This window comes from Nomascus leucogenys, chromosome 6 (genome assembly GCF_006542625.1).
Source record: "Nomascus leucogenys isolate Asia chromosome 6, Asia_NLE_v1, whole genome shotgun sequence".
Classification (NCBI taxonomy): domain Eukaryota; kingdom Metazoa; phylum Chordata; class Mammalia; order Primates; family Hylobatidae; genus Nomascus; species Nomascus leucogenys.
Window position 1 is genome coordinate 61,478,726 of NC_044386.1, and position 23,667 is coordinate 61,502,392.

The following is a 23,667-nucleotide window of genomic DNA, read 5'->3' on the forward strand; positions in this document are numbered from 1 at the left end:
TAAAGCTTGTATTTTATTTAAATCTATAGAGAGAATTTTTTAAAATCTTAGATGGTGACTTTTCCCCTTTTTGATATTTGATTTCTTTAAACATCAACAAACAGGAATTGATCTTATATAGTTACCCTTTATTGATGGCCTATAATGTATCATTGTCAGAGGTTTTTACTGATTCAATATTTTGTTGTCCTCAAAACAGCCTTGCAAAATAGGCATCTTTATCTCTGCTAGAGGAGATATCTGAGTTTAGAGGAGTCAAGTAACTGCCCAGTGTTACTTGAACACGATTGGAATGGTTCTATCTTAAATGGTTCTATCTTCGAGAAGATAGTCATCTACTTGAAGTAGCCCATCAGCACCAACGAGGAGACTACCTGTGACTATAAGTTATCCCATAGAAGACATCAAGATGCCCTGCCTCTGTAGCTCCGAGAATTGCTGGGGACCCTCAACTAGGCCCTGGTGCCAGACTCAAAGGATGTCAGCCGCAGCCTGGGGCTCTGGAGCATGGAGCCCATGGCCCAGGGCCCCGGCCCCACTACCTGCCCCCATTTCAGGTGCTGTCCTCTACCCAGTGGCCATGTCAGGGCCTGGCACCCCCACACTACACCTAGGAGCCCCTGGCTCCAGCCCCTCAGCAGGAAAGGGCTTCTCTATTGTTCAGCCCACATCTCTCTTATTTTTAAAAAATGCCCCTTTCAGAATTTTGTTTAACTTCAACATCAGCTTCTCTCTCTCTCCATCTCTCTTCCTCTTTCTCTCTTTTCTCTTTCTGGTTGTTATCCTCGGCCTCTTACCGTGAATGCTGCTACATTGTTTTGTCTTCTCTATTTTCTTCCTCATTGTGAGAAAATATATTTTAACCATTAAAACCAATAACAACAACAACAACAACAACAACAACAAAATATTCAAGAGGTACAACTGACATCAACATTCATACTCCCTTATCTCTCCATATTAGGTTCTTTATCTTGAGAGCGTTAGTAGAAATCTGTGTAAAGAGACAATCTAGGTCTCCAAGAAAAGAGAAATGGGTTATTGCCTACCCCACGCTTAAGTACTCTCCAAAAAGCTGTTTCAACAACTAAGTGTATCAGAGACCAATATGCCTTTTTTGACGTGAAAAGCCCAATAGTTTAATTCAAAGACACCCAGAGGCTCTATTATCAGCTACCACTTTCATTTTACAAGGACCTAGGATATCCTTTTTGCCACTACTAATAAATACAGAATATTTTTAAAATCCTGACTTAAAACCTTCCATTTCCCCAGAAATACAATCTGTGCTCTCTTAAATATGCAGGCCCCAATTTTCATAACAATGTCTGCCAGGATAGGCTGGGTTATGCTGTGATAATAAGCAACTCCAAAAATCATGATTACTTATACAACAAAGTTTTATTTCTTATTCATACAAACTTGTTGTGTGTCTGGGTGGTTCTCCAGGGCATTTGCCCTCCCATATGGTGACTGAGACAGACTACTTCAATCTTTTGGCTCTTCCATTTTAACATAAAGCTCCTTCCACAATTGCAATGGCAGAACAGAAGAGATTTGAGAATCACAAACAACTTTTCACTGCCTCAGCCCACAAGTGACTCGTCACTTTTGCTCACATTTTATTAGTCATAATAGTCACATGACCCTGCCCACCTGCAAAGGCAGCTGAGAAATATAGTCTTCAGTATGCCTGGAAGAAGAGGAAAATGAGATATTGTTGAATATTAGTAATGTCTACACAATAATCTGCATTAACTATGTCTTTTTACATTGGCATAGAAATAGCCATTTGGAAATAGAACTGCTTATTCCAGATGGGTAGCCAGGGGCCATAAAAACTCCTCTTTTCTCAGCATGCTGCTGCTTGGGCTTACCAATACAAAATGCTTCCATTTCTCCAGCTCTTCTCTTCTTTCCCTGTTTAGTAAGAGGCCACATGGGGGCACGTGAGGGTGTGTGATGGGGAGCAGGAGGGAGGAGGAGACCTTCAATGATAAGGAGGAAGAAGAAAGGCAACATAAAACCTTTATGTTCCCCAACTACCTCGGTCTTTGCAATGATCCTAAATCCTATTCCATCTCTTCTTCCCCCCACCCAACCCTCCTCCTGCTCTTCAACAAATATCTAAGAAAGTTGGAATTGGGAATTCTTCTGAACACAAAGGTAAGACAAGTGATTATCACCTAAACAAGGTTAAGTACTTGTTGGAAAAGTATTTATTAGCACCTATGTGATTTGGCCTATCACTACACCACAAAAGTGTAAGAGAAAAACAGAGAAGGAAAGAGTTTTTTTTTTAAAAAAAATTACCTATGGCATTAGGGTTCTCCAGAGAAACAGAACCAATAGAATAAATAGGCATATAGAAAGAGATTTATTACAAAAAATTGGTTCATAGAGTTATGGAGGCTGACAAGTCCCAAGATCTGCAGTTGGCAAACTGGAGATTGGCAAGCTGGAGACCCAGGAGAACTGATGGTGTAGTTCTAGTCCAAGTCCAAATGCCTGAGAACCAGGAGAGCCATTACTATTGTTTCAGTTCAAAAGCCAGGAGGCTCAAGACTCAGAAAGAGCTGATGTTTCAGTTCAAGTCCAAAGGCAGGAAACAGCCACCGTCCCAGTTCGAAGGTAGTCAGGCAGAGGGAATCCTCTCTACTCAGCTTTTTTGTTCTATTTTGGCCTTCAACCATTTGGATAAGGGCCACCCACAAGGGAGAGGACAGTCTGCTCTACTCAGTCTACCCATTCAAATGTTAATCTTATCCAGAAACACCTTCACAGATACACCCAGAAATAATGTTTTACTACCTATTTGGGCATCCCTTAACCCAGTCAAGTTGACACATAAAATTATCATGACAACTAATTAAAACTTTGGAAACACAAGGTGCCTCTACGTTGGGAGGATACCTTCTTATACTATTCATTACAGGAGAGGACTGGGAGGAAAAATTACTTTTAACAGCATTATCTAGAGTGAGAAGTTGCCTATTTTTTTACTCCATTTCCCATTAACTGCTTTGAATGTAGCTTCAGAAAGTTTTGAATAAAAATTAGCTAGCACATAAATGTGTTGGCTGGTAATTCTAATCACCTGCCTTCACCTATGGCTGTGTAGCTGATTGCTGCCAGGTGTTAACACTTACCGGCTCATATCAACGTAACAGCTACTGTGGTCTGATTGTTTGTGTCCCCAGCCCCCCAAATTCATGTATTGAAACCTCATCACCAATATGATGGTGTTAGGGGATGGGATCTTTGGGAGATAATTAGGTCATGAGGGCTCTGGTGCCATAGATGAGATTAGTGCCTTTATAAAAGAAGCACTAATAGGAACCAGGTGTTTTAACGTGTGCCTGTAGTCCCAACTACTTGGAAGGCTGAGGTGGAGGATCGCTCAAGCCCAGGAGTTTGAGGCTAGCCTGGGCAACACAGTAAAACCCCTGTCTCTAAAAAATAAAATAAAATAAATAAAACTAGGGGTACTAATAAAAAAGGCACCCTTCTACCACATGAGGAGACAGCTAGAAGACACTATCTGTGAACTAAAAAGCAGTCCCTCAACAGGCACTGAATCTGCCAGAAACTTGAACCCAGACTTCCCAGCCTTCAGAACTATGAGAAATAAACTTCTGTTTTTTATAAGCTGCCCTGTATAAGGTATTTTGAACTACTGTAGTCTGAACTTCTATAGACTTAGAAAATACCTGTACATGGTAAGTAATTGAAATGGACTGTAATTTATGTGTTTTTTGACCTTTTCAGGTTTAATTTCAGAAAAAAAATCTGAAATGGTACATTTTAGTTTTTGTTTTGTTTTGTTTTTTTGAGACGGAGTTTCACTCTGTTGCCCAGGCTGGAGTGCAGTGGTGGTATCAGCTCACTGCAACCTCCGCCCCTGGGTTCAAGTGATTCTCCTGCCTCAGCCTTCCGAGTAGCTAGGATTATAGGTGACTGCCACCACACCCGGCTAATTTTTGTATTTTTAGCAGAGACAAGGTTTCGCCATGTTGGCCAGGCTGGTCTTGAATTCCTGACCTCAGGGAATCCACCGGCCTCAGCCTCCCAAAATGCTATGATTACAGGCGTGAGCCAACATGCTCAGCCTGAAATGGTACATTTTTTTTTTTACAAAAGGAAAATAGATATTAATATTATGGGAGATTATATTTTCCTTAAATGACTGCAATAATATCTCTACTATTGCTCATTCCACATGCTATTCTTATAATGTGACTAACACTCCTCCCAATTAGTGTCCCCTTTACTTAAATGTGGTGTTTTTGTAGCTGCGTCAACAAGTAGAGTACAGTGGAAGTGACGCTGTACAACCTGTGAGATTAGGTCATAAAAGTCAATGCAAGCTGGTCTGAGTCTGAGTGTAGTGGTGTTTACAACTAATTGATCACAACTACTTTACAGATTTCTTTGTTCCTTCTCCACTCCCACTGCTTCACTTGGCTAACCTAAAAAGAGAGAGAGAGAAAAAAAAAACGTCAGTGCAGCTTCTGCCTTGTCCTCTTGGGACTCTTGTCTCTCTTGGGATGCTCACTTTTGGAGCATAGCTGCCAGGCTGTGAGGAAGCCAAACAGCCACATGGAGAGGCCACATATAGACATTCCAGCTGAGTTCCTAGTCAACAGCCAACATCAACTGCCAGACATACGAGTGAACAAGCCTTCAGATCCCAGACCCAGGCAGCAACGCTGAGCTACACTTCTGGAGTTATGCTCTAAGCCACTAAATTTGTTATAGTTTGTTGTGCACTGGTAGATGATCAGACAGTTGTAAAAAACACTACTATAGACATTTAATACATATTTAAATCGTGTCCAATCTTTTACATCACAAATCTTAAGATCTTTTGACTCATCCTTAAAAAAACTCATACAGCACACAACTATTAAGAATTGTGCCACTCTATTCCTGTCCTTAGCCCTTCATTTTTGAGAGACAATCCTTCCTCAAGTCTGAGAATCATGGTGATCTCAGCTGATTGGGTTATTTCTTGATTCTACTGATCATATACCCTAACACCAATTGAGGGGTTGTAGAGAATTTAGTGATATCTTTTCAGAATGAAAACATGAGGGCGGTTTCTTGCTTTCTCCATTCTTTACACCTGCAAAACTGATTCTTTTCTATACCTTTATCCCAACTGTTACTAGTTTTGAATTCGGGATGGAGGGTGAAGGTGGGTAAAGGGATATTTTTAAAACTGTTATCAAACAACTCTATTTGCACACATTCTTCAACCCTTCCTAAAGGAGTATGCTGGATGTTGGTGAATTATTATAATTTTTGGTTTCTAATGATTATAGTGTAAGGGGTTTTATCTTGAAAACTATGTTTGGACCCCTGGAACTAATGTTAACCGCTGGTAATGGCGTTCTTGGGGGTAAAATACAATTAGTGTAATTAATAATTTTCCGTCTCTTTCTCTCTCCCCTTTTTGGTCTCCAAAATGTTTAAAATAATTCTCACAGATTACTATGTGAAGGTATTGTGAAACTCCAAATATGTACAAGACACGGATTTTTACCCTTTCAAGAGTAAATAAGGATTACCAGTGAAAAGGAAATAGCCACATTGTACCAGGATCATCCTTGGGGCAACCAAGGAATAACTGTAGTTTTAATCAATTCTTGAGTTATTGTCCTTGGTCCCAGTCCCATAATCAACATGTCAAAGTCTTCTACCATGTACCTTAGTAAAAAGAAAGGAGTTTCCATAAAGTCGACCACGCATCTTTTTCCTCTTTACCCCAGATCCTCTCTCTGCATCCGTACAGTTTCCTCTCCCACTTGGCATCTCTTTACCATTTCTTCTTGTTTACTTGACTATCCCAGCTTCCAACATTTTCTGTCCCGGAATCCACTAGGCCTGGGTTATATTGTGTACATGTTAGAAATGATACTCAATAAAAAGGCCCAGGAAACCATGCACTGAGTTACTATATTTCATTTTTCTTAAATGCTCCAGCTACGTCCAAGGACTGACTGAGGGGCCGGGAGACTGGGCTCCCTGACCAGGTGGCAGGGACGTGTAATTCTAACACCGCAGGCAGCCCCTGCTGACGAGATACAGAGGAGTAACGACAGTTAATAGTAAACGAAGCGAACCCCCGGGAGGTGTAGCGAGCATGTCCACGACAGCCAGTCACGGATCCTCCAGCCTCCCACGCTTCCAGCCGAGACAGTCACGCTCTGCGGGGCCAAGATGGCGCCCTCCCCGCGGCAGCCTGGGCGCGAGGGGCGGGGCCGCGCGTGCCACGTGACCATCCTCGCCAGCCGCGCGCCCCCGGCTGCCCCAGGCGCGCACCGAGTCCGGCGGCCGCGCAGACGGTGCCACTACCCCACTGGGGGCGTCGTCCCTCATCCCCCGTCCCCGCCCGGCTGTCAAGCTCTGTACTAGCGGCCGAGGGACCGAGGGGGGCTAGGAAAGGGGGCGCCCAGCCATGCAGAGGCAAAAAGGCGCTGCGGAACGGGGTCCCCGCCGCCGGTGCTGAAGCAGGAGGTCGGAGCCCCCAATGAGGGGCTGGGAAGCAGAACCCAGCACGGGCGTCTTGGCAGGCGGCCGGGCGCAGGGCCAGGCTGCTGGGGACACTCAGGGCTTTCCACCCAAGACATGGGCGCTGTCGGGCACTCGGGGGTCCCCTCGTGGCTCCGGCCACTCGGCGTGGGCATTTCGTTGGCTTCACATCGCCATCCAGCCTCGAAGCCAACAGGACTGAAAAATAGCTTCGGCCAAACGTTCTCCTCCCGCTAAGGAGAGGGGTCGAGTGCGTCAGCCTGAGGGGACTGGAGAGGGATGTCCTAACCCTTCGGGGGGCGGAGGACCCGCGGTTGAAGGAGGCAGTGGGAGCGGAGAGCGCCCTCCTTGACCATCGAATGCCTCCTTCTGTGTTTCCATTCCTGTCGAGTGGGCTGGGCCACGCTGACCACCCTGGAGGAGGGACGGACGACGCTCGGCGGGCTCTGACCGTGCCGCCTTCTTGTGGCTGCTGACTGGGATCCAGGAGGGAGTGGGCATGGGGCGCAGCCGCGCCTCCCTCCCTCCCCGCCTCCCGGGCGCCGGGGTTGGCGATGTGGAGACGTGAGGGGCCCGTCGGCTGCCCCGGCTTCTCCAGGACTCCGCCAGGCGCCCGCGCGTCCCTCCTCACCCGGAGGAGGAGAGGCTCCGCGCGGGGCTCCGAGGCGGGCGGCGCGCGGAGCCGGAGTCCCAGCCTCGCCATGGGACATAACGGGAGCTGGATCTCTCCAAATGCCAGCAAGCCGCACAACGCGTCCGGCGCCGAGGCTGCGGGTGTGAACCGCAGCGCGCTCGGGGAGTTCGGCGAAGCGCAGCTGTACCGCCAGTTCACCACCACCGTGCAGGTCGTCATCTTCATAGGCTCGCTGCTCGGTAAGCCTCCCGCTGGGCGCCTCCGGCCCGGGCCTCCCCGAGGGTACAGGCTCGGAGAGCCAGGAGCAGGGCCACCCAGCCGCCGTGGGTTTCGGGTGCCTGGCAAAGTGCAGAGAGTTGAAGGAAGCTTAAGGATCCCGGGTAGCTGCAGTGTAGTTAAGCAGGGACGGTGGACTCCAGCCCCCAAGCGGGAGCAGAAGAGTTCAAATAGAGCTTTCTCGTGGCCCGAGGATGGAGTGGGATCCAGGCGGGGGTCCCCCTCCTCAGATGGCCCTGGCGGAACGCTCCTGGGTGCCCGGCTGGCTTCAGCTCTTGTTTACAAATAGCGAGGAATAAAGATTCTGTGGGAATTTGTTACTGATGATTGAACGGAATGTTACCCATTCTGTTAAAGATGTTTTGCGATCCCATCTTTCCATATATATATATCGAAATAATAATATATACAATTATTTTGAGAGACCCTTATTTTGTGCATGTTTTACTGCGTGCTTCTTCGGAACACCGACCTGCTGGTAGACAACCCTGTGAAGTTAAACTATATGTCGCCTGTAGATGATTTCAAAAAAACAAAACAAGACCCACTCTACTTCACCATCTATGTGTTGTTTAAGGTACAGAATAAAGGTAGGATAAAACACACACACACACACACATCCCAGATTTAGGTATACTTGTTCAGGGAAGAAAAGATCAACGAATTGAAATGAGTGGCTAGTAAAATATTAGCCTACTAGTGTGAGAATTACCTGTTCTTCTCACTACTCTTAAATGATAATAATCTTTATTGCTCCTCTTCAATCGTTAAATGATACAAGCAATATTCATTTCTATTAAGGTCTGTTGAACATACTGCATACCACTTGGATATATGTGGCTTCCTTTCCTGTGTCCCCGATGTGGCGTTTAGAAGGATGTGATGTTATTGGCAAGAACAGTCGTAAAGTTTCAAAGTAGGAATAGGTTACTTTTTGTAGACACTTGTGAATTTCTATGGAAACCAAGATAACTGACATTTAATAGACTATTTTTAGAAGAATTTCAAATGTTTGGAATTTCCCTTCATACTTTCTCTAATTGTCATCATTCCATTCTACTCTATCATAGTATTTCTCTTCCATTTTTTTGTCACGAGGATATTTTCAGGAGTAGATATTAGTATTGCTATATCTAGGGGTGTGTGTGTGTGTGTGTGTGTGTGTGTGTGTGTTTTAAGATGTGTTTTTATGACTGGGATGTTAAATGCACATTAGCAAAGCAAAAGCCTATGTTCAAAATACTTTAGGTATTCATGATGCATTGTAGGTTATTGGGAGTTAAATTCTGAGTATTGTCACATTTAAAGTGTGGGTTATTGGAGAGGTAGTAGAAGTGACTGTATTTTTATTTCTGCAGGTTTTCCCCCAATATACGTATACATACATTCATACATACATATATATATATTTTTTTCCCTCCCCCACGGATAACTTTAACTCTGGAGAAAGGTGGTGTTGGGAGGAGAAATTCTCCTGAGAAATTTTCTCATGGTTTCAGTCTAAAAATTTGAGTACTATTGAAATATAAGATAGGACTTGTATGTAAAAGACATAGCAAATAGTAAACATTTAATGAATGTTACTTCTGTTGTCCATGTCCTTTCCATTTTTGTAGCTTGCATTGGATTCAGGAATTGCTAGATAAATCTGTCCTTATTTCAGCTTTTCTCCATATAGCACTTGTGAGTGACATGCAAAACCTTCTTTAGTAGATGTCTCCAAAGGACAAACTGATTTCCTCTTGATCTTTGGTGCCTGACGAGCTAAGGAGTTTTTTTTTTTTTTTTTAGACAGAGTTTCATTCTTGTTGCCCAGGCTGGAGTGCAATGGCATGATCTCTGCTGACTGCAACCTCTGCCTCCTGGGTTCAAGTGATTCTCCTGCCTCAGCCCCCTGAGTAGCTGGGATTACAGGCGCCCACCACCATGCCTGGTAATTTTTGTATTTTTAGTAGAGACGGGGTTTCACCATGTTGGCCAGGCTAGTCTTGAACTCCTGACCTCGCGATCCACCTGCCTTGGCCTCCCAAAGTGCTGGGATTACAGGCTGAGCCACCGCTCCCAGCTGGGAGTCTTCTATTACCCCTTCCACGTTACATGGACCCTCCTAAAAGAGAATTCAATTTGCTCCTTTTTATATGCAGGAAAAAACCCATAAATATGGACAGTATGTCTGGTTTCCTTAAAAGTTCAGCTGGGCCTGGTGTGGTGGCTCACACCTGTAATCCCAACACTTTGGGAGGCTGAGGTGGGCAGATCACTTGAGATCAGGAGTTTGAGACCAGCCTGGCCAACATGATGAAATCCCGACTGTATCAAAAGTACAAAAATTAGCCGCGTGCGGTGGCATGCACCTGTAATCCCAGCCACTTGGGCGGCTGAGGCAGGAGAATCGCTAGAACCGGGGAGATGGAGGTTGCAGTGAGCCGAGATTTCACCACTGCACTCCAGCCTGGGTAACAGAGTGGAGTCTCCAAACAAACAAACAAAAAAGTTCAATCACAACATTGCCCTGTATACTTGTTATTTATTGTTTTTTGTTTTTGTTTTTGTTTTTGTTTTTGAGACAGAGTTTCGCTCTTGTTGCCCAGGCTGGAGTGCAATGGCAGGATCTCAGCTCGGCTCACTGTAACCTCCGCCTCCCGGCTTCAAGTGATTATCCTGCCTCAGCCTCCTGAGTAGCTGGGATTACAGGTGCCTGCCACCACGTGTGGCGAAGCTTTTGTATTTTTAGTAGCGATGGGGTTTCACCATGTTGGTCAGGCTGGTCTCCAACTCCTGACCTCAGGTGATCAACCCACCGCAGCCTCCCAAAGTGCTGGGATTACAGGCATGAGCCACGGTGCCCTGCCTACTTACTGGTATTCTCGATTCATTGTTTTCTAAGGACTTGTCCCATTCAAACACATCTGTGTACATTAGAATTCTGATAATGTCTGTTGAGGCTCAGAGCTTAAGTTTCAAAGCCATGTGCAGTCAGAGGCAAGGCAAGAAAACTTGGGAAGCACATTTCATAAAGCCTCCAAATAGAGAAAAATCATAGATTAGGAATAAAAGAAAAGGAATCTGTATGATTGAAAAGTAAATTGTGGGAGGATGGAATAGTACCTGGAAAAAATAACTGATTAAGTAACTTACTTTAGTTTACTTATTTCTTCTGCCCCCAAACATAGACAAATCAGTTTTTCTTTATTTTTTTCTCTTGAAACAAATTTAAATATACTTCTTATATTCCCTAAATAGACTTCTTTTTATTGGGATTTCCAGAGGCCCATTATTATGTGAAAATAATTCATTTGTACTACTGGTGTCTCGTACCTCTTTTTGAAAACTATTTTAGTGTCTTGTATTAGGAAAAATCCCTAAGAACTTGGAATAACTGTAATATTCCAACCAGAAGAAACATTATTTGCTGTGTTGAAAATGAACACAAGGCTTGTACATAATATTATTCAAATAATATGTATTTGGGGGGTTTGCGTAAACTAGTGTTTCTCAGCCTTCTTCATACAACGTCTTGGCATATCTTTAGGTATGTTGTAGATACTGAAATAGAGTAAAATAACTTAGATTCCTCTTCAATGGCACCAATCACTTTTAGTAGTCAAGAGTGTGAAATCAAAGACTCCAAAAGATCTGGAATCACCGTTTCCAATTGAACTGGAAACGGTGGATTGAACTCCTCAGAGTTGATCTTTCTCTTTTTCCGCTTCTCCTTGGTTTCACAATCTAAGTACCAAGAGAACTGGGCTCCTCTCTGGTGCTTTGACTTGAGAAAGGTAGGTGGCTATGATCTAGCCTATTACCTCTGAGCTCCTCCTACACAGGTTTCCTGTCATCTGTGCCAATCATCATCAGAGGTATAAGAGATTTTTATAAATGAATTTGCTTTTATTTAAAGAAAATTAACGTGGTGGGCAATAACCCACAAGTATGTATCCTACATTGCAATTTATTTTTTAATTTTTTTTTTTTGAGATGGCGCCTCGCTCTGTTGCTCAGGCTGGCGTGCAGTGGCACAATCTCGGCTCACTGCAACCTCTGCCTCCTGGGTTCAAGCAATTCCCCCTGCCTCAGCCTCCCAAGTAGCTGGGATTACAGGTGCCTGCCACCACGCCCAGCTAATTTTTTTTGTATTTTTAGTAGAGACGGGGTTTCACCAAGTTGGCCAGGATGGTCTTGAGCTCCTGACCTCAGATGATCCATCCGCCTCACCCTCCCAAAGTTCTGGGATTACAGGAGTGAGCCACTGCGCTCGGCTGATTTTTAACATTTTTTAAATAGAGAAATCAGCTTTCCTTTGTCTGGCTGGACCGCAAAATGTATGGTTCTTATTCTTAAGCTATATTCCCTTTCCTTTATAGACTTAATGTTTATATTCCCCTTCAAATTCATATGTTGAAGCCCTAAACCCCAATGTCATGTTATTAGGAGGTAGTACCTTTGGGAAATAATTAGGTTTAGATGAGGTCATGAGGATAGAGTTCTCAAGATGGGATTAGTAACATTATAAGAAGGAACTAGAGAGCTTGCCCTCTCTTTCTTTGCACCATGTGAGGATATGGCAGAAGGCAGCTGTTTGCAAACCAGGAAGAGGGCCCTCCCCAGAATCCGACCACGTTGGCACTCTGATCTCAGACTTCATAACCTCTAGAACTGAAAGAAATGTCTATTTTTAAAGCCACCCAGCTTTTGGTATTTTGTTATAGCAGCTGGAGCAGACTAATACACTTATGAATGGTCTATAGTGAGCATGTGAAATTGATGACCCCAAGTAAAGATCCAACTTGCCTGTGGCTTGATTCCATGAGGTGGTTATTGAAGTATTCATTTGAAGGGAAAGGTGGGAAATCGACTTGTTAAATCTGTTTAGCAGATCTGTTGGATAGACACTAGTTTTGCTCATGCTTGCTTATAGTCTTTGAGCAAAATCATATGGGGTACCAGCAAGGTTCATGGTACTTGTTTGATAGAGAAGTATACTTGTGCTTTTGATATTGTTTGAAATTAACCAGATAATAGCTGGATAATTCTTGGAGTTCCTTAGTTAAATGTTTGATAGAAGATGTGTTAATACTATAATACTAGTTTGCACTTATAATTTATAATTACTCAGGATCATTTTTAGTTAACAATACTTACAGCCAATAATAATATGATATCAACAGCCTTACTTCCACGTGGAGCTTCTGTCTTTTGTTTGCCTAAAAACCTAGCAGACTACATTAAGAATAAGGTATCCTGGGCCAGGTGTGGTGGCTCACGCCTGTAATCCCAGCACTTTGGGAGGCCAAGGCGGGCTGATCACTTGAGGTGTTTGAGACCAGCCTGGCCAGCATGGTGAAACGCTGTCTCTAGTAAAAAATACAAAAATTAGCCGGGCATGGTGGTAGATGCCTATAATCTCAGCTATTCAGGAGGCTGAAGCAGGAGAATGGCTTGAACCCAGGAGGCAGAGGTTGCAGTGAGCAGAGATCATGCCACTGTACTCCAGCCTGAGTGACAGAGTGAGACTCCTCAAAAAAAAAAAAAAAAAAAAAAAAAAGAATAAGATATCCTGAATTGATGCATAAGGAGGCAGGAGATGGTGGGATCAATAGTTACTAGCTTAATGTATTGAATCAAATTGCCTCACATTGTCTTTTATTTCTATATGATGTCTGTATGATAGAATACCTCCTGGAAATTAAATTCTCTGGTGAAAATTTAAAAAAAGCTTTATTAGGCCGGGCGTGTTGGCTCACGCTTGTAATCCCAGCACTTTGGGAGGCCGAGGCGGGTGGATCACGAGGTCAGGAGATCAGACCACGGTGAAACCCCGTCTCTACTAAAAAAATACAGAAAATTAGCCGGGCGTGGTGGCGGGCGCCTGTAGTTCCAGCTACTCGGAGAGGCTGAGGCAGGAGAATGGCGTGAACCCGGGAGGCGGAGCTTGCAGTGAGCCGAGATTGCGCCACTGCACTCCAGCCCGGGCGACAGAGCAAGACTCCGTCTCAAAAAAAAAAAAAAAAAAAGAGCTTTATTGAGATAAAATTCATACAATATAGAATCCATCCAATTAAAGAGTACAACTCAGTGGTTTTGTTTGTTTGTTTGCTTGTTTGTTTTTTGAGATCGAGTCTCACTCTGTTACCCAGGCTGGAGTGCAGTGACGCTATCTCACCTCACTGTAAGCTCTGCCTCCTGGGTTCACGCCATTCTCCTGCCTCAGCCTCCCGAGCAGCTGGGACTAGAGGCACCCGCCACCATGCCCGGCTAATGTTTTGTATTTTTAGTAGAGACAGGATTTCACCGTGTTAGCCAGGATGGTCTTGATATCCTGACCTCGTGATCTGCCTGCCTTGGCCTCCCAAAGTGCTGGGATTACAGGCGTGAGCCACCACACCTGGCCAACTCAATGGTTTTTTAGCATATTCACAAAGTAGTGCAACCACTACTACTATTGAATTCCAGAAGATTTTTATCATCCCATAAAGAAACCATGTATCCTTCGGTAGTAGCACTGCCTTTTTCCCCTCAGTACCTTGAGCCCCAGGCAATCACCACTCATTTAGTTTCTTTCTTTCTTTCTTTTTTTTTTGAGACAGGGTCTTATTCTGTCTCCCAGGCTGGAGTACAGTGGTGCAATTTCAGTTCACTGCAACCTCCACTTCCCGGGCTCAAGTGATTCTGCAGCCTCAGCCCTCTGAATAGATGGGACTACAAGCATGTGCCACCATGCCCAACTAATTTTTGTATTTTTTGTAGAGATGGAGTTTTGCCTTGCCCAGGCTGGTCTCAAACTCCTGGACTCAAGCAATCCGTCAACCTCAGCTTCCCAAAGTGCTGGGATTATAGGTGTTAGCCACCAGGCCTGGCCCTACTTTCTATAAATTTACCTGTTCCATAGATCTGTCACACAATATGTGGTCTTTTGTGACTGGCTTTTTTCACTTATAATATTTTCATAATATTTTCAGGATTCATCCATGTTTTAGCATATATTAGCACTTTATTTTTTATTGCTGAATAATATTCCATTGTATGGATATATTACATTTTGTTTATCCATTCGTTTGATAGACATTTGGGTTGTTTCTACTTTTTGGCAATTATGAATAATGCTGCTCTGAATATTTACGTACAAATTTTTATGTGGACATATGTTTTCATTTCTCTTGAGTATATACCTAGGAGTGAAATTGCTATATCATATGGTAAATCTATTCTTTTTCGGAACTGCCAGACAGCTCCAAATGTCCCTGGTTCTGTAATGAATATACTTTTGTTTTATTTGGTGACATTTTGTAGACTAGGAGGAAATTTGTCTCAAAATGGGAACAAAGAAACATAGCTATGTTTTCCTCTGGGGTGTCCAAGTCTCAAAGTCTCTTGTCCCTGGAGTTTGCCAAACAATTTCTGCATATGTCACTTAATCTAAATCTAAATAAGCCATTTAGATTGTGTAGTGACTGAGAACTGTTATGAAAGGTTGTTTTTTTCCTTTCCTTTTCTTTTCTTTTTTTTTTTTTTTTTTTTTTTTTGAGACAGGGTTTCACTCTGTCACCCAGGCTGGAGTGAAGTGGTACGATCACGGCTCATTGCAGCCTCAACTTCTCAGGCTCAGGTGATCCTTCTACCTCGGCCTCCAAGTAGCTGGGACTACAGGCACACACTACCACACCTGGCTAATTTTTTTTTTTCTTGGTAGAGATGGGGTTTCACCATGGTCCTCAGGCTGGTCTGGAATTCCTGGGCTCAAGTGATCCACCCACCTCAGCCTCCCAAAGTGCTGGGATTACAGGTGTGAGCCACTTCACCTAGCCATGAAAAGTTTTATTGTCAGAGAGTTTCCACATTAGCTGGGTGGAAGATTGTTGTTAGTCATATAGCACAAAAACATAGAGGCATTTTTGCCTAGCCTGGAAGGTAGGAGTGGCTCTAGGCAAAATTTTGTAGTAAGGATTTACCCTAGGCAAAACTAAAAAATAAGAAAACTTTATCTTAAAAAAATCAACTCTCATTTTCAGTTTTTATTGCATCTCTTCTCATAAACCTCATTTTCTTGTTCATTTTGGATGCCCAGTGACCTTCTTCTGAGTTGCTGACTTGTCCTCTCTTTTCCAAAGTTAGCAGTATCTGTATTCTGTTTCTTCATGGTGGCTAAATAAATCATGTTAAATGCAGATGTTAGCAGATGTTAGTGTATTAAAGTATTTTAAAATAGTGATCTTTGAAGGTACTTTTTTTTTTAAAGAAGTTATCTTAAGCATAAAGGATGATTTGAACATTTCATATATTTGAGAGGTAAGAGAGAGAAATGGGTTGGATGGATCTTTTAAGTTTGATTCTACTAAAATTGTATCATGAAGCTAGGGATTATTGACAAAAGGAAACTAAGTATAAATAAAACCTCCCTTAACATACTGTAAGGCATGACCAAAACTCAATAAGCTAAGCATGTAGCCCTGAACCCTCTCAGTTATCACTGTATCAGTTTTTTTAGAAAGCATTCTCCCCCTGCAGCACATATGGAGACATTTCTTCATGGCTTCTCTTACTGAAAACTTTTGAATGCCCCTGCTCGGGGAGGAAATTTGTTGTTGTTACTATTGTTTTCTTTTGTTTTTGCATTTGCAAGCAATTTCCAGAGAAATGCCTTCAAGCTGACCTGAGCGATATTTTGATCAGTGGCCACATTTCATTCAGAAGAATCATATAGGAAACAGTTCTTTCTGGCCTGTACTGAAAACTTGCTTCACCATAAATGAGATACTGAAAAACTTTCAGATTAAGCCACAAGTGTTTAGGTATGTTGGCACTAAATAAGTTTGTAACAATGGTTTATTATTAGTTTTGGAATCATTTATTTATTTTTTGTTTTTTATATTTTTTTCTGATTAAAGTTCCTCCTTAGGGGCAAAATTACAGAGTTAGGGGCAAAGCATGAAACCTGTCCAGTCTCTCTGGTTTACTCACTTTTTTTCTTTTGCAGAGTTTAAAAAATACAGAAAAAAATAACAAATTATTATAAATCTACCACTCAGAAATAGCAAATGTTAACATTTTGTCATGTTTCTTTCCTATATTATATTATTTTATTTTATTTATTTTATTTTTTTGATACAGAGTCTCACTCTTGCTCAGAATGGAGTGCAGTGGTACAACCTTGACTAACTGCAACCTCCACCTCCTGGATTGAAATGATTCTCCTGCCTCAGTCTCCTGAGTAGCTGGTATTACAGGTGCATGCCACCATGCCTGGCTAATTTTTGTATTTTTAGTAGAGATGGAGTTTCACCATGTTGGCCAGGCTGGTCCCGAACTACTCACCTTAGGTGATCCATCTGCCTTGGCCTCCCAAAGTGCTGGGAATACAGGTGTGAGCCACTGAGCCCGGCTGTTTTATAAAAATATAATGTTGCAGGTACAGTTGAATCTCCCCTATTCCTCTCCTCAACCTTTTCTATCTTGTCTATTCCAGAGCTAGTCACTGTGCTGAATTTGGTGTACAGCATAAACTTCTTCCTGTCTTTGTCCTGTTGTTTCTGCCTGTTGCTTGCCTGTGATCATGAAGTTGGTTTTTTTTTTTTTTTTTTTTTTTCTTTTTGAGATGCAGTTTGCTCTTGTTGCCCAGGCTGGAGTACAGTGGCATGATCTCGGCTCACTGCAACCTCCCCCTCCCAGGTTCAAGTGATTCTTCTGCCTCAGCCCCACCAGGCCCAGCTAATTTTGTATTTTTAGTAGAGATGGGGTTTTACCATGTTGGTCAGGCTGGTCTTAAACTACTGACCTCAGATGATCCACCAGCCTCGGCCTCCCAAAGTGCTGGGATTACAGGCATGAGCCACCATGCCTGGCTGAAGTTTTTACCAATTGATACTGATGCTTCCTGTGTAATTAGGTACCTTTGACTTATCTCCAATGTGGTAACTCCCAACCAAGAGTATTGCATTAGCCTTACATTTACACATTTATAGTTTACAACATATACCACATTATTTCATTCAGTCATCATAATAACCTTGTGAAACAATGTAGGGGGCATTTTCTGTTCTTATTTTCTCAGCACATCCCTTCCTCCTAACAATATTGCTCTCCCACAACACATGCGCTTCCACTGGTGACATTCCCTTCCTGTATTCATCAGTGTTCTTAGTTGCAGACAACAGATCCTCCTGTCAAAAGAAGACACAGCTATAAAAGCATTTAAAGAAAAATGTTTCCTTGTGAAGATGGATTGCAAGGGAGTTCAGGCTTTAAAAGGACTAGCTTGCCAAATGAAATATACAACAGGTAATTAAAAGAAAACCTCAAGATTACCAAATTTACAGTTATTATGTTGGTTGTGAAAAAAAGCTAGTTATTTCATGAGTGTTATAACCTCAAAGATTGTATCATCCCTTCAGATATCAGCATTAAAAGAGAAATAACTTTGTGAAACGACAAAGTTGTTTGTATTGGAAAACAGTAGCTTACAGAAAAGGCTTAAGATTTCATTTATTTTGAGAACCAGAACTAGATAGGACGGCCTTAGTCTTTTTAAACGTATGTCTTTGTTTTGGGAGAGGGAAGGGGTTCTGGCTGCAAGTGTTTTGTTTTGTTTTTCTTCTGGCTGTAGGGTGTAATGTGCACCCACTTGCATAATGCAGCAGGACAAGGCATTAGTTTTACTTCTGTATCAAACTAGCCAGTGTATGAAGAAAGAAATTTATTACGAAGTATTATGTTGCTTTTAGAATTTATGAGAGGGTCTGGGAACCAAGCTTAGATGCCACAAACCAGGGATGCAGTCAAGAAATATGTACAGTCATTTCACTGTTCGAGCAGAAACCATGAAGCTGTTGCCATGTACCAACTATTATGTGAGGAAGTAGGCACATAACCCTAGGACACAGCTGGTCCAGAAGAACCAGAGACATCCATCATCTCCCTGACCTTACAGAAAGAATCTGATGGCTCTGCATTCAGCCCCTCCCCACATTAATCACGTCCAGTTTCCTTGGGAACATCTGTTGGGCAGAACCTGGATCATAAGCCTGCACCCTCACTGCAAGCCTGTCTGGAAAGTGGTGTTTTAAACTTTCCAGCCTTTGTAGCAGAAGGTAGCAGGTGGTTGAAAGATTACAGAGGGAATATTGAGTGAACCAGACTACAGTATCTGCCACTTTATACTTTGTGTGGTTTTTTAAAATATGACTTCCCCTCACAGTACTCTGTATAGCCCCACTCCCACCCTGGGATACAAGGGTGAACACATGATTCAGGCTTTACTGATCCCAGTATCCTATTTCTTTGTCCATGAGGATTAGACTAGGAATGGTCATAGGATCCAAGCTTGATCAATCAAATCAATCAACGTCCTTGATATAGAGATGTTGCTAAAGGCGCCATCTTTTTCCACAGGGGCTGCTAAGCAGGGATTATAGAAGCCAGGAGTATCTGCTTAGGAAAGAATGAGAATAGAGAGAGAAGCAGAGGTGAGGGTGAGATATAGACACAGGGAGTAGGGGGAGAGAATGAATCCTGATGATATTGTTTGTATCCCTGGAGGACCTGAGCCTAATTCTACCCCTTGTGTTTTCCAATTACATGAACAAGAAAAAGAAAAAAAAAAAAAAAGAAAATCTCCTTTATTGCTTAAACTCGTTTGAGTTGGGTTTCTGTCACACAAATATCCTGACTGATAACATACAGTATTTTTGTACGGTTGGCAGATAAGTCAGATGTACGATTCATATCCTACATTTGCATGAACAAGTTCAGGGGGTTAGTGACTCATTTAATAGCACATTCTCACAGCCCTGCAGGGCCTGATGCAATGGAAATCAGATGCGCAGAAGAACAGCAGCTGCAATCCAGAGCCTGGAGAACTGAGCAGGAGCTAGGGATGGCCTGGCAGCTGAAGAGATGCTCATAGACACTGAGGAGGACCATAAAGCCTGCCAGTGGAAGAAGTTGGGAGGAGAAAGTCATGCTTAGGCTCCAAGAGCCCAGGGATGTGAAGAAAGCTGGAAGCTGTGGGATTGGCAAAGGTTCATGGATGTGCAGAGGCAGAGGTCCAGGGGAGATTTTACTGGACCAGGAAATACTGGGGTAACTGTCCCAAATCAGCACACAGCTTCTGATTCTTTTTCTCTCTTATTTAAACATCTATTTTTTAAAAATTTTGTTTTGTTTTTGTTTTTGAGTCAGGGTCTCACTCTTTCACCTAGGCTGGAGTGCAGTGGCGTGATCTCGGCTCACTGCAACCTCCGCCTCCCGGGTTTGAGCGATTCTCCTGCCTCAGCCTCCTGAGTAGCTGGGTTTACAGGCATATGCCACCATGCCCGGCCTAAACATCTATTTTTAATCAACAGCTTTTTATATATAAATAGTTGCTGATAGTTAATTAACATAAAAACCTAGTGGCAAGAAAAAAAATCTGGCTGTGTTAGAAAAGGGAAATATTGGCACTGTTCGATGTAGCCACCCAGAAGATGATGAACTCAATAGCCTCTAGGTCATAAACCGGCTTCAGTTTTCCTGAATGTTTATAAGAGCTTCTGGGGAAGTCAGCAGGCCGGGAGGGCTAAGGGTGGGTTCTGGAAACACAGCCCTTGCTATAGTCAATTATGTGGTGTGGATGAAATACTGGACATATGACAGGTATATGGTTGGGAAAATGAGCTGCTCCATGTTTTCTGGTTTAGATGGCTAGTGGCCAGCTCTCAGGATTGTCAAAACAGAACTCTTCTATGGGGGTGAAATGAGTGTCCTCAGCTGATCCAAGCTCAGGGCTTGAAGGGGAGAGCGGGAGCTTTGTTAGCACAAAGCCCAGACATCCAAATGCAGATAAGAGTCTGGGCTAGATCACGTGGGCATTGTCAAGTTAAATAGACAATGCAAAGGCAGAAGGCACTGAGCAAGAGGTGAAAGGTAGAGAGGAGCAAAGCAGAGAGATCCTGAACAGGCTCTAAACTATTTTTACATTTCTTTAACTCATCAAGCTTAATACTTGCAAAGACCATTGACTTTGCTGTTCTCTCTGCCTTAGAATGTTCTTTCCTAGATGCTTCTCATGGCTGGCTTGTACCCATCCTTTAAATTGCAACTCAAATGTCACCTCTAACGGGTCTTCCCCAATCACTTCTATCCCATCACTCTGTTTATTCCTTCTGTAGCAGTTATAACTCCAGAAATTATCTTGTTTGTGTAGTGTTCTCCCCTGCTCCATTAGAATGCAGCACCTTGAGAACTGGGACTTTATTTCATGCACTGCTGTGTCCCCAACATTTAGAACAGTGCCTGGTGCATAGTTGGTGCTCAATACATAGTGATTGATTGAATGAAATGCTTGGGGACAGTTAAATAGGATGATTAATTAATCACTATTTTGATTTGCATGAGACTTAGGGGCCTTGTGAAAATAAACATGAATTTCATCCATAGCCAGGATTCAAACACACATGGCCATGCCCAGTGAACTAAAGTGGTGCTTACAAAAGCCAGATATCTGGAGGGACAACAGGTGTCTTGATAGGAAATCCACAGGGGCAGAAGGTTTTGCCTGATTTAAATAAGAATGAGCCTATGACATAAGACAGGCAGCATTTTAAACCAGGCAGCATAATGTGTGTGGGATGTCCTTATAGCTTTTGGAGCCTTTGGGTCTTAGACAGGTCAAAAGTATGGCCAAAAGCAGCCTGGGGACATGACCCTTCCTATGGAAGAGTGGTCGAGAGGCAGTGTTATCATCAGGGAGCTATACATGACATTTGGCTGCCTGTGCTGACACACATGGCTACTAGGTGTGTAGGATCAGAATGGCATCCTTGAGTTTCTGTCAACTGTTAGGGGACCACCCCTTCTACCCATTTATCTGGAAGGCTTAGTAGTAGGAGTGGGGTTGTGGAAAAAGGGCTGAAAACAATAGAATATTCTGACTGCAGCCAAGGAAGCCTGCAAAAATTAGGTTGAAAACCATGCTTTTTGCACAACTAAATGCAGTAGGTTTTACAAATAAGTCAGACAAAGCATCTTCTGCTGACAAAGCATCTTCTGCTGATAGAATGTATATAGTTTAATAAAGGCTGGTCATCACTGTCGCTTCCATTTGTGTACACAGAACCTTCAGCATCTTTTTAAAAATTGAACTTTTTACTTTGTGATAATTGTAGATTCACATACAGTTATAAGGAATAATAAATACAGAGAGATGCCTGTATCCTTTACCCAGTTTCCCCCAGTGGTAGCATCTTGCAACAAACAGTGCCTGTGTGTGTGTAGTTTGTGTGAAAGGTGGGTATAACACAACAACCAGGATATTGCCCTCGAAATTTCCATCACCACAAGGATTCCAACTGTTGCATTGTTATGGCCACACCCATTTCCCTCCTACCCAATCCCCTCCTTCACCCTTGGCAACCACTAACACGTTCTACATTTCCATAATTTTGCCAATTCAAGAACGTTATAGAAATGGAATACTGTGGTATGTAACCTTTTGGGATTGGTCTTTTTTCATGCAGTATAATTCTTGGGAGATTAATCCAAATTGTTGTGTTTATCAACAGTTCATTCCTTTTTATTTCAATTCCATTTATATGACTTTATTTTTTTTGAGACAGGGTCTTACTGTCACCCAGGCTGGAGTGCAGTGGCATGATCTTGGCTCACTGTAGCCTCAACTTCTTGTGCTCAAGCAATCCTCCCACTGTTGTGTGCCACCACATCAGCTAATTTTTAAAGCTTTTTTTTTTGTAGAGACAAGGTCTCACTATATTGCCTAAGCTAGTCTCAAACTCCAAGGTTCAAGTGCTCCTCCTGCCTTAGCCTCCCAAAGTGCTGGGATTACAGGCGTGAACCACTGCACCCAGTCTGTATGACCTTTTTGAATGAAAGCATGACAACCCTATAACTTTTCTGGTTATTCTTAAGTCACAAAACACTCTCAATTTAGTACATAATATTTGCTGTCCGCTGATAAAAGAGGCAAACCACCAACCTTGATTTAAAATAAAGAATTCTCTCCTCCACAAAATCCCTAGTGCAGGCCTGGTGCCTGGGAGAAGCCTGAAGTTGAACACAGGAGTCTAGTCTGCTTCCTCCTCCATTCTGAGCTTCTGGCCAAGTTTGCTTGGCTCTCCAAGATTGCAGCTGGGCTGGGGTTGGTGGTTGTAGGGGCTGGAGGAGGGAGTTGTAGGAGGGGCAGGAATAGGCTTACACAATGCTGATGGTGTTGTGAGTGGCTTCATACTCTGGGCTGTTGCCTGGTTCCTTGATGGTGATGATGCCCTCTCATATTCTGTCCTTGCTCCCCGCAAATGCTGCTGGACTTCCAGCTCCTCTCTGTTGAAGCCTGTTTGCCTGTGCAGATGACTCTCTTGGACAAGCCCTGACGTGACCCCATGCCATTGCTCTCACACCTTGGCCTATACCCATTATACAGGACACATGCATTCTTTGCCCCCATAAGTTCGGGGAGTGCAGGCTGCCCACTGTAGCCTCTTCTTTGAGCAGCTTATCAGCCCATCTCTTGCTCTTCAGGTTTCTCAAACAGAAAACAATCACAAATTCACGGTGAACCCCAATTGCAGGGGACACAAATCAGATGTCTGCATGGGCCTGTTGAAAACCTCTAACCAGGCCTGAGGGCTTTGATGAGCACCCCCACCCTTCCTTCCTGGGTAAGTAGGACTCACAGTGCACCCACAGCTCTCTATTCCATTATATCCTCCAGGTTGGTGAAGGTTTGAGTCTTATACCTCTTGACTACACCTGTGAAACATTTACATCTTGATCTGATGTCTTACTTTATATCTATTATATCTTGATGCCTTGGTAGAATTTTCTGTTTCCGACTATCATAAGCGTGTGAACCAGAGCAACCCCATCTTGAACAGAAGCTGGGTAAAATAAGGCTGAAATCTGCCGAGCTGCATTCCCAGACAGTTAAGGAATTCTAACTTATAGGATGAGATGGGAGGTCAGCACAAGATACAAGTCATAAAGACCTTGCTGATAAAACAGATTGCAGTAAAAAAGCCAGCCAAGGCCGGGCGTGGTGGCTCACGCTTGTAATCCCAGCACTTTGGGAGGCCGAGGCGGGTGAATCACGAGGTCAGGAGATCGAGACCACAGTGAAACCCCGCCTCTACTAAAAATACAAAAAATTGGCCGGGCGTGGTGGCGGGCGCCTGTAGTCCCAGCTACTCAGAGAGGCTGAGGCAGGAGAATGGCATGAATGAACCCAGGAGGCGGAG

The 23,667-nt window shown here is 43.2% G+C and overlaps 2 protein-coding genes across 9 annotated transcripts in view; one reads left to right on the plus strand and one right to left on the minus strand.

Annotated features, from left to right (window-relative positions):
- Positions 1-1,382: 1,382 nt before the first annotated feature.
- Positions 1,383-6,232, minus strand: LOC101177767. 8 transcript variants are annotated; one of them, XM_030814337.1, is made up of 4 exons: positions 5,767-6,232; positions 4,424-4,469; positions 1,878-1,988; positions 1,383-1,693 (listed from the first exon to the last, which is right to left on the minus strand). In XM_030814337.1, exons 1-4 carry the CDS (start codon positions 5,812-5,814, stop codon positions 1,626-1,628), a joined length of 273 nt encoding a protein of 90 aa, XP_030670197.1. In that variant the 5' UTR covers positions 5,815-6,232; the 3' UTR covers positions 1,383-1,625. The 8 variants fall into 8 exon arrangements, 5 of the variants coding, with proteins under 5 accessions (XP_030670197.1, XP_030670194.1, XP_030670196.1 ...); XM_030814334.1 differs by having other exon boundaries at positions 5,710-6,232; XM_030814336.1 differs by having other exon boundaries at positions 4,419-4,469; positions 5,710-6,232.
- A 130-nt stretch (positions 6,233-6,362) lies between these two features.
- GPR176 (G protein-coupled receptor 176) overlaps positions 6,363-23,667 on the plus strand; it is a 126,060-nt gene continuing 108,755 nt past the window's right edge. Inside the window, exon 1 of the mRNA XM_003266714.4 lies at positions 6,363-7,407. Coding sequence (XP_003266762.1) covers positions 7,089-7,407 — 319 coding nt within the window. The 5' untranslated portion in view covers positions 6,363-7,088. The remainder of the gene's footprint in view (positions 7,408-23,667) is intronic.

Bases quoted from the DNA above. Each gene is read 5' to 3' on its own strand.
- LOC101177767 (XM_030814334.1), bottom strand. From the start codon at position 5,814: ATGCCAAGTGGGAGAGGAAACTGTACGGATGCAGAGAGAGGATCTGGG. The intron at 4,470-5,709 runs GTACATGGTAGA...CTCTCTTTTTAG, and splicing joins ACTCCTTTCTTTTTACTAAG to GTTAGCCAAGTGAAGCAGTG. The intron at 1,694-1,877 runs GTAAGCCCAAGC...CTCTTCTTCCAG, and splicing joins AATGGAAGCATTTTGTATTG to GCATACTGAAGACTATATTT.